The following is a 14,758-nucleotide window of genomic DNA, read 5'->3' as shown; positions in this document are numbered from 1 at the left end:
TGTGGAGGATATGGGAATTTAGGGTCATACATGAACCTTTTATCTCTTTGTTTTTGTACATGTAATACAAGTTGCTGTATGTGAAGATCTGGCCTTGCACTGGGCATAAAAGAAAACAAATATCACTGTCTCAAGTTCATCAATATAGATCATATGCAAGTGTGTTCAAGAAAGGTCCTTGTTAAGTACATGTCATTTCTGGCTTGGGAGAATGCATGTCCTTATGTATGTACTCTTGATTTTATACCCATCTAATTTCATGTCAACTTTAAAAGAGAGCTCTCGTAATGTTTTTTTTTTTCTCTCTCTCTCTTTCATAGACCGATGCTGTTAATACATACCACTTTTTCGATTATATCATACCAATAAAGAATTTTGCAGACTATTGTTATTTTCTTGATATTTGGCCATTTTGGGAAACTCAACTGCCTTCTAAAACTTTCATATGACAGTTAATTAAACACTAATTATATCAGCGAGCATGGATTAGTTCAAGGGGTAAAAATGTTTCCCAAATCTACAATTTATGGAACAAGTGTGAAAATAGAAGTGTTATATTTTGGGTGTGTAGTGTACAGAAATACTTTCATCCATGAATTATAAACATGTGAAGTTCATTGAAATTTGCCTCCTGCCGAAAACTGATCAAAAATGTTGACTTTTGCAATAATGGTTTAGCAAACTTTTTCGTAACCTGCTTGTGTCTGGTATCAAACTGACAGTGGTATATGATTAGTTTTTCATTCCATTCTATCCCATAATCAGTGTGGTAGAAAGGATCTGGTAATGCTGATAAACAAGTGATTAGGGAGGTGGGGGGGTGGGGGGACTAGATTAGATGTGATGTGAATGAAGATTGTTTGCTGAATTGAATATTTAGCTGTTATTGGACAATGGACTAAGACTCTGCTTATCAGCCCGTGGGCTGTGCAGATGAGTCGTGATATTGGCCAAAAAAAGAAATGAAAGAGATTCATATTCAATCTTACCCCCCCCCCCCCAAAAAAAAAAAAAAAAAAAAAAAAAAGAAGAAGAAAAATCTGAGCCAGATAATTCCCTTCAGTGATGAACATCTGCTTTAGTGACAACATGTCAGCTAGGTGTTCTACATGTGAACTAATTTCTTGAGGGTGAATGGTAATGTGACATCTTTCACTCTATCTGTGCTGCAAGCTATGGATAATCTCGCTGTCCAGGGATGAGAGATTAGAATGAAAAAGATGGGAAAAAATGTGTGTGTCTGTTTGTGTGTGTATGTGTGTCTGTGTCTGTGTGAGGGAGGGAGAGAAAAGGAGGGGGGAGGGAGAGAGAAATAGAAAAAGAGAGCGCAGGTCCCCCCAGCAGGGGGGGGGGGGGGGGGGGGTGTAGTGCTGGAGTGCCATCTATCTCATAACACAGTAGGCCTATGGCTAGGGCTCGAAAATATGCATGTCGCATGCCACGGTGCAAGTGGGCATTTTGCATGTGTGCATGGTTAGGTTTGATGAGTGAAAGATACATGGATGGAATGAGATGACTGCAGTGACTGTAGATTTCATGCATGCTTACCTGGCTGTCTCACAGTCAGGAAATAAATAGGGGGGTCTTACCCTCATGTTGACAGTTTTGAATGTGCTATATGGTTACTATGTTTATGTCTTATGTTTCTATACCCTATAACAATTTAGTTTAGCATATACACAAGTTGCCCAGTTCAAAAGAGTTTCTTTATTAGGCCAAATATCAAATTACCAAGTGGAGATGTGATTTCATGGAAAGGACCTAATGTTGATTAGGTAGGCCCTGTGGATATTTCAAAACTAAAGTACATTGTAGATAAGAAATAAAGACAGTCAAAATATTTCAAAAGGTTCTAATCAACATGTGATGCTTTGTTTACCGGGTAAGAAATGTTGTTTACAAAAGGAGCTGTGTTATTCATTTTGTGGTTTATTCAGTAAATGTCATGGTCTTGTGTAATTAATTTGCAAACTCTTAACATTTCAGGGAATAAATTTAATAGCAATTTAGTTGATAGACATACATTTTGAACAAAATGGTAAACAAGTCTATGTAATGAAATTGCTACACACATGATATTTTGTATAGCAGTCATATCTAAAATGCATAGCGAAATGCTATCTGATACCAGGAATTTGTTGTTGTTGTTGTTGTTGTTGTTGTTGTGCATTTGATATGTGCACCTTCATGAAAAGTACCCGTTGAACATGCACATTCAACCTGCTTGGATTAGTGTTCACCTCAATGCAACACTTGCCCATGTACATGCACTTGCAGCCATGGTCTTGACTAGTTGTATGTCATTTTCCTATGCCAACATCACTGTAAATCAGCATTCCCTTCACCATACACTATGCCTGCTAAGTAACAATAACTAGGCCAACATTAAAGTGGAACTGTCTTCTGTACCCATATTTGCCCACACTGAGGTATGTGTGGCACGTTCAGACACACCATCTGCTTCGTCTAGTGAATTATCGATGGTACAATGAAATATTGATTGCAACCTCTGTCAGTACAATGTCAGACGATGGGGAGAAAATGCCATTGGGTAGATGGGGTTTGCGTGTGTTCTTACTTGTGAGCTGCAGCTAATGGAATTGTTGAAGCTCCTATACTGTGGATCATCATAGCAAGTGGTATTGGTAATGATCACCTTGAAACCCTTTCAGTGGTTCCAGTGTAGAGCTAGTTGCTAAGCTCTGGTGATAAACTATAGATGGGGCATGACCTTCAGGAAATTGACAGAGAAAGAGAAGTGGGGGGGGGGGGGGTAGATGGAAGGAACCTCAGTGTACACAGACACATGCACAAATGTATGCATACACACAAATACACACAAACACACACACACACACACACACACACTCAAATCCACTTCAAACATGAAAGCCATCACAACATGAATTTCTCCTCTTTAAACGATTATTCCTCATGGTGATGATGATGATGATGATAATGATGATGATGATGATGATGATGATGATGATGATGATGATGATGATGATGATGCATATTATGATTGATGTCAGTAGTGACTCATGCAAACATTGGGGTCTTAACCACTTAAGTAATGGACATTTTAAAATGGTATTACATTTTAAATTCACCCAGAGAGCCGTCAAGGTAACTGCACTATTGCTTATTGAGTAGGATATATGTTAATGAATTAACTTGTAGCATTGAATTGATGTGAGAATGTAACAAAGTAAATGACTGTCATTTGAAAGTGTGCCATGCATGCAGAGTATGGAGTGTAAGTTGAACATTCGATGGAAGTTGGTGCTGCATAATCCTTGCCATTCTCTCCTCCTTGGCAAATTTTGTCCCTAAGCAAAGAACTGAATTACTTGCTGCTTATTGAGTTCTGTGCATTCTGCCACAAATGACAGTTGATGTAACACCGAGTCAGCAATTAAAAATATATTGGTTTTGGGGGACAAGATATGGTAAAGTCAATGTGTTTGTGTGTGTGGGTGTGTGTTTTCTCTTTCTTCTTCTTCATAAACTGCAGCTGCACCATGTAGATTACATAATTCAAAGCAGATGATATGCAGAGACTCTTGAGTGTTCAGAGTGAATTTCTGAAAGGGTTATGATATTTGGATGGTGTCTCATTGCTTATTTCAGAGGAAGTCTAGTGTTGTATGTACAGAGAAGTAGGTAAATTCCAGCCTCGGGGCAAGGCAGCGTACACATATGTGTGCATGGTCTTTTACTCCAGCATTATACACAGATATTCACACAAAATATCACCCACAGAGTCGCATTAGAACCTAAATTGGTTTGATGGATATAGGTAGTGAATCTAAGTGCTCATGGTGAGTCTGTGCATTATTTTCCATTTTTGCCTTCACAGGTTCTAGGAAAAGATCATCCTGATGTAGCTAAACAACTTAATAACCTGGCTCTGCTCTGCCAAAACCAAGGAAAATATGAAGAGGTAAGACTTTCTGTGGGTGGATGACGGCGCAAAGCGTACCTCAAGAATGTTTCTGTTGCCCTGTGATGGTGATACAATGTTGACAAATTGTCTTAATGGCTTCTACTCCTCTTTCTTGAACAGAGTTTTTATGGTGTATCTGACACAAGTGGAGTCATTTGTAAACTAACTTGCAGTTATAACAAGATGTTTGTGATTTAGCAAGTATGACCAGTTCTAAAAGTTGCATTATCTGCAAAGACCTGATTTGCATCATTCCTGTTTGTGATGATAGTTTGTGATGACACTGTCTCCTTTCTACTTGGTTTTTCTCTCATGTTTATTTTTTCTTTCTGTTGTATCATTTCTCGTCTGCCCTGTTTGCCGAGCCAGGTTGAATGGTACTACCAGCGGGCGCTAGAAATCTACGAGAAGAAGCTGGGCCCAGATGACCCCAACGTGGCCAAGACCAAGAACAACCTGGCTGCAGCGTACCTGAAGCAGGGCAAGTACAAGGCCGCTGAGACTCTCTACAAACAGGTCCTGACCCGGGCCCACGAGAGAGAGTTCGGCATCAGCGGGGATGATAAAGACAACAAACCGATCTGGATGCAGGCAGAGGAGAGGGAAGAAAAGGTGAACAAAAGAAAACGCAGGCCATCCAAATCATAAATATATAACCTTCCCTCCTCCCCACCCTCTTACGCCTTTATGCTCTGTATTCACTGCATTTATATATACCGGTCAGCATGTATGTACTTACTAAACCGAGAGCATGATGTACACCGTAAACATGCAATATATATATCCCTATATCATACACTGTTACACTTCAGCCATTATTACTCCGTATCATGATTAAAAGGGGTAAATAAGAATTATATGGACATGGTAAGATGAGAGTTGCTTCATGGATTAAATTCTCTTAGAGAAAAGCACTCTGCATTACTGGATTCAACCAGGAATTAACATGATTTAGTCATATCTTCTGACACTTGGAAAAAAAAAAATCTACAGTTTTGATTCAATATGATTCATTTTATTAGTCACTGTTGAATATCACATGCTTTGACAGGCTCTAGTTCTTCATTTAACGATGAACCAGTGAGTTGAAACGGTCAATGGGTCGCCTTTAATCAGGCTATACATTGACACAGTGTTTCAAGACGTGGTTTGTAGTTCATTACAGAAGAATCAAAATGGTTCTCATTCATCTGATTACCACATACTGGTACATGAAGATTTCTCTTTTGCAATTGATGTGAAGCTAGCCATAGACATCAGAAAGCTCTATGTGGGCTTTATGATACTTGTAAAGATGAAGGTTTGCTGTTCAATTTTGGAATATCAGACTCATATGTGCCATTTAATTATACTGTACCAGACATGTAGCTTGTAAATTGTAGCTTAATACAAACTCATCGTTGTTTGTTAGCCAAATATATTTGCCGTGGTATTTCTATAAAATTTAACAAGAGCCAATTCAGGCATGCAGCTACATATTTCTGTTTTAGGGTATTTTTTTTCTTTGTTATTAGGAATTTTCATTGACTGATGATCATCAGAGAGTTCAGTCTTGTCACTGAAATCATAAGTTTACTGCCAAATTGATAAAAAAAGATGATGCAAATCTAAAATGTCTCTACAAGTAGGATGGAGGCAAGTGTGCTGTGCAATGCAGTGTGCTGTCACTATGTGGTATGTCATCGGGGAGAGTTACAATGAATCATCTGTTAATTTGGTGATGTCACTTTTCCATGAGGCGGAATATTTAAATTGACCACACTTCACTGTCTGCTCCCCCCCCCCCCCCCCCCCCCCCCCAAGCTCTGGAATGCTACTCTGTCAAACTTTCCCTCGTCCTATATCGTTGTTGTTAAGTGTTTTGTTTTTATTCTTGTGGAACTGTTCATTATATTGTGTATTCTTCATCTCAACTGACAAAGTATATATGATTCTATTCCTGATCACATGTTTGGTAACTAACTAGCCAGCAAGGCAGTCAAGTATTCATCATCAAACCTGTTCTAACATTTCATCAACTTTTTAACAATTCTACTTGCATTGGTATTCTAATATGAAATATCTATGATATGTGACGTCGACATTTTACCTTGTTTATCTCTTCATGCTCAAGAATTCAGTCCTATTGTACTATACCTGATTTTGTAAGCACAAACTATATCTTCATCTATCTCTGTCTTTCATATGTAATGCAATGACTGTTAGATGGATGAAATGAATGTGAGAATTAAGAAAGAAAAAACATAAAGCTGTTGGTGATGTCTAGGATTTCTGGGATTTCTGGGGATTGCTTTGATGATGTAGTAAATACCTTTTACCCAAAATGAGATTTTCCTGAAGGATGAAAAGGATGAAATTCACTTTTCAATAGATTTTTGTTGTTTAATGTTGTAGCATCAGTTAGTTGAAATGAGGACTAGAAATCAAAATATTTGCTCACAGATCAGGGCTGGAGTTTAAATTTCTGTCAAAGCCGTTAATTTTTTTAAAAATCCCGCACATCAAAAAGATTGTGCAGTTACTTGATTAGTTAAAAAATTAGAAGGGAATTTTGTGATTTGGAAATGCAGAAATTTTGCAATAGGAAAGATCTGCTGAGAGTATGAATTATATTTACATCTTGAACCTAAGCTTTAAAGGGTAGAATTGCTTTTCTTGTGTGTGTTGTGTCTTAAACTATGTCACTTTCAAAGTTAGAGAAATTATGTCCTAGCAGTGACACTTTCCAGAAAATTGATCGAAGAGAAGTGAAACAGCATTGCATGATTTAGAAGATGATGTCTATTGTTTCTCTCTGCATATTGTATCTATGTAAGTTCTAGGTGTATGTTTTCTGTCTTTTGTTTTTGATCTGATATCGATCTGTCTGCATGTCTTATCTCTGCGATTCTAACACCCTCGTCACATAGTATGTGTTGTGGAGAAGACAAGTCAGACATTACATTGAGCAGACATGGGACCAACTCTTCAACGTCCTAACCCTGTCAGCTGAACAGCCATTGCTTTGACCAGCACCGGATTACACCCTCACCCATTATACCTCCCCCCTCCTCCTACTCTTTTTCTTTTTACCTCCCTACCTGATTTTAACCCTCTGTAGAGTGTGCAATACCAAGCATTTAAAAGAGTATTTTCTCTCAGATATTTAATTTTTGTACCATCATTATTATTATTATTATGGAATGTAGAAAGACTGTAATCAAAGGTGAAATATTGTGGCGCATTGTTGTGTTGTGGAAAGTAGATTCGTAGAAGCCTGAGGATGAAGACAAATTCCTGACTGGATTAAGGAGATTATAAAGAGTAATGCAAGGTTTTGCAGCTGGGTTAGTGTTGGGATTTGCTTTGCTAGGACCAGAAACTGGAAAGAGCTGTTGTGTAAAGGAATAGCAGAGTAAAAGTGCACGCTGGTATCTGCAATTCATGATCATATATTATTACTATAAGATATAAATGTGAGAATATTATCATCAACTGACATATCTGATGCTTAATTTGTAGAATGGAAGTAAGGTATGCACCTAAATCATTTTAGTCAAATTTGCCTTTCATGGCATAGCACTGAATAACAAATATTGTGAAGCTCTGGTTTATTTAATTTTTTTTTTTTTTTTTTAAATACTGTTACTCTAAACCTTCAGAAAATGTAAACAGCAATAAGATTAGAAACTTGAATTCTTGTTTTTGGAAGTGCATGTATAACATATAATATGGTGGTATTGACCATGGTCAGTTTTGCAGTACTTGAATATCGCGTACATAGAAAATATTTTATTTTCAGACTTTGTATGATATGTATTGAATTGTTCCCTGTATGTTTCATTCAGCAGTTAAACTGCCATATCGTCCGCCACATCAGTGAATATATGTAGGCAAAATAGTTATGTGTGCTGGTTAACTGTTAAGCTTCAGTTTAAAAGTACAATCAGGACACTTTGACTGATAATGAATATGTCAATTGTGTGATACTGTACATGAGCTTAAAGGTGAGATGATTAGTGTGGCTTGCTTTCGACAGAAATTTGCATCGATAAATATTGTCTTTCCACTTCAGTGTACATTGCTTGGTCTGTTGAATTTTATGCTGTTGTTTTTCGCTGAAAGTGCTTTGCATGTCTAGCTTCAAAGCGAGGCCAATTTGCACGAAATCAGAATCACATAATGCTGCTGGAAGTACCAGGATTAACACAAGGCATGCACTTACTAATGAGCTTTAGTATTTCCAGGGCACTGTAACAATTGTGTACCTACTTTTTCACTCTGTAAGATATCTCCACTCGCTACTTATCACAAGAAAACTACGTGGAGCATGACAGAAAAGATATAAAAGTAGCAATAATGACTTTTCATTTGTACTATATGAATTACCAATATATTCTTGCCAAGTTACCACCGCTCCCATATCTCTGCTAAGTTTGGCTTTTTTCTGCACCTCTATGCTTTTTTATCTCATGATTCATTGGCAGTATATTGGTGAAAAACTAGCACTTTTTTCATTACTCACCATACAGCAAATGTAATGACAGAAAACTAAAAATGTTAATGTGATGCACTGCACAGCAGACTACACACAGCAGTACCTTTATAAGAGCTTTTGTAGAATTTCAAGTCACAGAGTGATTTTTGCTGAAGCACTTACAGTTATATGAATGCCAATCTGTATTTATGCAGAATGCATGTCACTTATCTTTCTGTTGTTACCAACTGCATGTGGCTCCCTGCTGTTCTGTAGCATGGTATTGTGATACAGTGAAATGCATGTGCAATAAATTCAACAGACCAATTGCAACCCAAGTGCCTTGTAGTTCTCTGTCGAATTTCTTGCATGTGCATGCTTGCTTGTGTTGTCAGTGTTGCAAAGTTAGAGTCCCGTATGACAGCTTCAGGAGATAATACTGTATACGCCATATATTTAGCGAGTCTAAATTTTCAAGTATCAGAATTTCCCGACGATTTCGCGAGTGGTTAAATTCGCGATCGTGGAGTCCTGTACCGAATGGTGAAATGTATACGTGTGCATGTACGTCACATTCATAGCTTGATCAGAGTCAATATTTTCGTGTGTCTTTAATTTCGTGAATAGCACCAGACTAACGAAATTCGCGAAAATAAAAAACCTCACGAAATATTCGGCGTATACCGTATACTATCTAATTGAGCTAATACTGTCAATGAAATCTGAGTGTGAGAGATAGAAGCCATAATCAGCACACTGTGTAGATAGAGGAGTGATTCTTGTGCTAAAAAAGGGGGGCCTCATTTTCTGCTTAATTGGGTTCACAAGTAAACACTTCCTAGCAAGCAAACCAGGTTCTAGATAGCATACAGTCAACATCACAAATAGGCAGCAGTGCAAAGTCAAACACTTGTCCAGGTCAGTGGTCCATAAAAGAACGGACTCTGTAAAGGAACAAGGTTCAATTTGTGCTTTAGCTGAAAAATTGCATTAGTCTTGGCCAATTCTACACTGCTAAAGGCTAGGCTCACCCAAAAGGTACTGCTGACTAGGTATTCTGTGATGTTCTAAGAATATTGTGGAAAAGAGATAATTTTTTGTGCTTTATGTCATTACAGACATAGTATAATGATTGCACATTGTTATTGCAACTATAGCAACGGTTGTTCAGCCTGCAAGGGATCTGGCTGTTGCTATGGTAGCTGCAATTATCAAAGCTCCTGCTCGATACTACAACTAGTCTTACACTCAGCAGTCGCAAAGTGCCTCGTTAATCCACACTGACTGTGACATGTGGCTTAATCTGATAAAATATGAGTGAAATATGGGCTGTGCTTGAATGAGAATGAAATTAATAGGGTATCTTTTAACACACAGTTAAAAACAGCAGGTAGAACACAGAGTTGAACTTGAACTTGAACAGCGTCTTTAAGCCATTCTACTACAACGACCATGTGCAATCATTTGCTTGAGCTGTACTGTAAGGACGTGTAAAACTTGGGAACCATACTGTATGCACAATATACTTTGCAAGTCAGAGCTTGTAAAGCATTTTGAAGAGTGTTTATTTACAGATCCAGTGCAAAAAGATATAAATATTATCGGTTTAAAGAATATTGCATTTTTTTTCTAACAAGATGCCACATCAATCTGTTGTTAAAACTACTGCAAAATACAGGGTACACAGTCTTCAAAAAATATTTGAGACTGAATCATGACAGTACTTCAGATATTGATTAATTCAACAACAACAACAACAACAACAAATATGTTATTCATTTTTTTATAATATGTTCACAGCAAAATGTGTGTGATACTTGCCGACCTGAACAAAAAAATATACTGCAAATCTAGGAATATATGTAAATTCAGGGACATTATGCCAGTCAAAAGAGGATCGTAGGCTAAGCAGGAGTAATATAGCCTGACAAAGAAGTCTCGCACCTGTGCAACTTGTCATTATGTGCAGCACATGCATCACTCCGGAAATACTGAGGAGGTGTTGACGTTCACAATCAAAATGTGGTTCACAGTGTCAATATTTTACAATGTTTATCAGTTCAGACATCCCCATGTCCATGTTTGTCTTCAAGCATCAAACAAACTGAATTCATTTATAGGCGGTAGATACAACATTCTGGCATGTAAAATCTCTGATGACATGAAGGTCAGCCATTATTAGCAGAGAGAAGTTTATTATTGTATCTGACTGGCTCTGAACATGACCTTGTGTTTACATTCAGCCTAGTATCCCGCTTCCGTGCCTGTGAACATTGTCACGTTCATGTGTGAAAGCTGATAAAACCCTCCGTCAGATTGTACATTCTATGCATAGTTCATCTCTGATTCTTAATACCGGCATCTACACTCAACTACTACGCCTGAATGTATCCTTAGTGGTAGTATTGTGAAGTTATGGGGCTGATAGGGTTAATGTATTCCATCTCTTTTCTCCCAGCAGCCCCCTTTCCCCCGTTTCTTCCCCGTCTGGAGTTACACAACAGCTGTTATTCCCAATAGTCATTAATATGATTAGCTCTCTCTGAAGATACTGCAGAAGCAGTGGTGGAATATTGCACATCTTCTGTACTAGACTTCCTCTGCACCATAGGTTTGGGAAGCGATTATCACACTGCACCCCTCTTACTATATAGAGGTCTACACAAAGATTATTCAAAAAATTAACATTAATTACATGTGAAAGTATTGCCTCCTGTGACACAAATGGCTGTATATGGTCTCCATGATGGGAAATCACTGATTCTTCTAAAAAGGGAATGGTGCCTCTTTCTCATTTTACCTCATTTGTTCTTGATTGGAATTCAACCACTCCCAAATTGTTGCATAAGTCTCAATTCATGAAATGATATACTTACATTGTATTTCATTTATTTGGCATATTCAGTATTCAAATGTAATGTGAATGAAGAAGATGCTCCGCATTTCTTCAGAATTAGTGTCAAATATACTAGAAGAAGAGAGAAAGAAAAGCCAAATACACATTGTCCCAACAAAAGTGGATATCTGTCCATACGGTGAACATTGAACCAGAATATTGCCTTTGATTGTATAGGGGTAGAAATTGCCAATAGTTCAAGCTTCTGTTTTGCATTGGGTCCTCTCTACGTAGAACAAAGTTATTTTATAGAGGTCATGGACAATGGACTGACCTACCTGATCCATCCACATATTTGCAAGTTTATTGCTTCCTATTTTGAAGGGTGTTAAACTCTGTACCATGCATGCCCCTGATTAGGTTGTTTCTTCGTGTGTGTGTGTGTATGTGTGTGTGTGTGTGTGTGTGTCTGTGTGTGTGTGTGTCTGTGTGTGTGCTTGCAAGTCCCTGTGTCAATATAATATAATATGTCCTGATCGCAATCAACAATCCTCTCACGAGGCCTCTTTGCTGCTTTTGGATAATATATCCTACTCTCTTCTCTCGGGATGTTACCATGGTAACATAGTACTCAAATGGTATAATCTGATCAACAGAGATGCTGGGTCATGCTGACAATTTCAACGCAACTTGTGAAAATAATTGTGGTCTTTTGTTGGTCATACATGATCAAATTTCTTGTTGGTAGGAGGAATAGACAAACATGAGAATTATTGGAAAAGAAGAGTCCAACCTTATCACGACAGTGGCTTGTTATGAAGACTATGGGTATACATGGCAGAAATGTTCGCAAGATTTTTGTTGAAAATGCAGTGTGTCTCTTAATGATATGTGCGTGTGCCGGCTGCGAGGGTGTATGTGTGTGTGCAAAGGAGTGGTTTAGTCTCTGTTTACCTTCCTTCTCCTTAACTTGACCACTTCATGGGTTGCTTTACTGCATGTGCAGTTGTAGAAACAAGCTGTTGGAGAAATCAGTAATGTCAATAATGCTGAAGGCTGCAATATTTCCAGGTCCATGTCTTTTTGCCCCCCTCCATGCACACACACATACACCATGAAAGCATGGCCTTGGAGAGGTAGTCTGGTGTTATATAATTTTCAGACCCTGATTCATTTTGATGTGAGCGATTCGCATTCTACCTTGGCCATTTTTGGAGAGGATTTATGTGTTTTCCTACGTAGCTTGGTTCCGTACAATGTGTTCTTATCTAAGTGGCAGGATAAGAAAAATTACTATTGATGTCATATTCTTTTTGGGCTTTACCATCACCAACATTTCATTCATGTCTACCTGGTAGAAGGCATTGAATCTTGAATTTAGGAAAAATAAAAAACTTTAAATAATGATGAATATAGCCTGAACTGCTTCTCCTGTGAAGATTATAGTTACCAAAGCAGTGAGTAGTTCTTGTGCCTGTAATGTAACGATACTGCAATTCTCATAATTGATTAGAACACTCTACTACAAAATACAAGATTAAGTCATCTTTTTTTTTTCACTTTTAATGTGTGATTTAAAGTGCTACGCTCAGTTTTTAGCCTTACCATTTTCAAAGGTGAGTTCCAAACAAGGGGCTATCTATTCTTAGCACTGAAAGCAAAACATTATTATCATGAGACATGTATTACTAATATATGAAACTTGGGTATTTGGTGGTCAGGTCTAACCCACTGCTTGCTGTCTGTGAGTGTGGCATGTATGAAATCTATGGGAGCTAACATTTGTTGGAGGCAAGCGGTAAATGTGCATGTGAAACATCATTCACATATTATGGATGATAAAATCAAGCATTCAACATGTAGTGATAACGTGTTCATATCTGTTCACTTGTTTTCTGTGGTAGCACATAAGATGTAACCCGCCCCAAATTAGCCTAAGACTACAATGTCGGCTGAGAACCAGAAGGGCTTTTAGTGGTATCATGTAGTAGAGTTTGATCTCATCTACATTATGGTGTCAATTTTGAATTATCATTTTAAGTAAAATGTTGAAAATTAAAACCACAAGATCGCTATTTTACCCTGTGATTGGAACAATGCTTATAAATCTACCTCCTTTGATTGAATAAACTTTTTATTTCATGAAAATTGATTTTTATTATTTTTTTTTTTTGGGTATTTGTGCTCTTGTCGTAGAACGCGACAGTGCCCTTCTTGTTCTCACCTGATGACAATATCTTGTGCAAGGGTAATGCAAAGGATAGGAACTAGGTGTTAGTTTAATCACCTCACCCAGGGACTTGAAGTACATCTCCTATAAGTATTCCCCATAACCAGCAGGATTAGAGTGCTGGCCACACACTTCAACTTCCATTATCCTGACAGGTGAGAGATATAGTGCCCACTTGTCTCTCCCAAACAACAATACTACATTCCACATCCTCTACCTGTCTCTGCTCATCACCTCTATGTGCTGTAATTTTCGTCACTCTTGAGGGCTTCCTAGCCTTTACATGGTCATCCAACTCGTAGACTGTAAAGGTGACGTGTTTATTCTTCTTCGTCTTCTTTTCGTCACCTGCAGGGGAAGTTCAAGGATAATGCTCCGTACGGTGACTACGGTGGTTGGCACAAGGCGGCAAAGGTTGACAGGTAAGCATTGAAATTTGTTGCCATGGAAACCAGCGGTAACATAGGATAGGAATATATTGAGAAAGCATAACAAGCAGGATAACAAGATTGTTTGAGAAGAGAAGAATAGAACAGTATCCTTTTCCACATTTCAGGTCTTTTTTTCATCAACTTTTTGTATTAGAGGACTCAATTTACATCCAATAAGAGACCAATGATTGTAAATCAGGTTTAGTACTGCTTCCTGCTGACTAAACACAATGGAGAACCGTCAAAGATATAGAGAAACAACAAGCAACCTTGATCATTCAAAGAGAGGATTTTCTGATTTTAAACTCTGCAGTGGAATTTTTTTGGTTTGAATCTGAAAGTTAAACAGTTTAATCAATTGTAGTAAATTAAATTTGTAGAATTTAAGTAATGATTTGTCATGCTTTGTGTTAAAGATGATAGAAAAGGGAATAAATTGTTCTGATATTGAGGTGATAGAGGCATTTAGATTGTGAGGACTTTTTTTCTGAATCCTCCTAGAAGTGCTTTTAATCCAATCTTTGGCTCAGGTGAAGTTGAACATGGCTTTGTCTCATAGGCATTCTGATTACCCTTGATGAATACCTTTTGGAATGCGTGTGATAAAGTTAACAACATCTTATTCCAAAATCTCAAAGAAAGAATCACTTCAGCTATTGACAGGCATCAGATTAGTTGTCTTCAGATTTTTTGTAGGGGTTTTCTACATCTATTTTAGGCAAGAACAAAATGTAGATTATCTTAGTGATTTATAAATGAATACCCTTATTGAGTTGTTCTTGCTAAATTGTATAATCAGACAAGAACTGAAATGGTTAACCATTGTCATTAATTAATCACAAATATTCTCATCTCTTTA

General features: G+C 37.7%; 1 protein-coding gene across 15 annotated transcripts in view; it reads left to right on the top strand.

Moving 5' to 3' along the window:
- Positions 1–14,758, top strand: part of LOC139710500 (kinesin light chain) — an 84,941-nt gene that overhangs the window by 45,213 nt on the left and 24,970 nt on the right. For all 15 annotated transcript variants that reach the window (XM_071622427.1, XM_071622417.1, XM_071622430.1 and 12 more), the window contains exons 8-10: positions 3,860–3,943; positions 4,316–4,558; positions 13,823–13,890. In XM_071622427.1, coding sequence (XP_071478528.1) covers positions 3,860–3,943; positions 4,316–4,558; positions 13,823–13,890 — 395 coding nt within the window. The remainder of the gene's footprint in view (positions 1–3,859; positions 3,944–4,315; positions 4,559–13,822; positions 13,891–14,758) is intronic.

Source organism: Diadema antillarum, unplaced genomic scaffold, assembly GCF_040938485.1.
Source record: "Diadema antillarum isolate AM-2024a unplaced genomic scaffold, OU_Dant_1.0 seq00001536_RagTag, whole genome shotgun sequence".
Classification (NCBI taxonomy): Eukaryota; Metazoa; Echinodermata; class Echinoidea; order Diadematoida; family Diadematidae; genus Diadema; species Diadema antillarum.
Note: the sequence above shows the minus strand (reverse complement) of the source record. Positions and strands in the feature narration are given on the sequence as shown.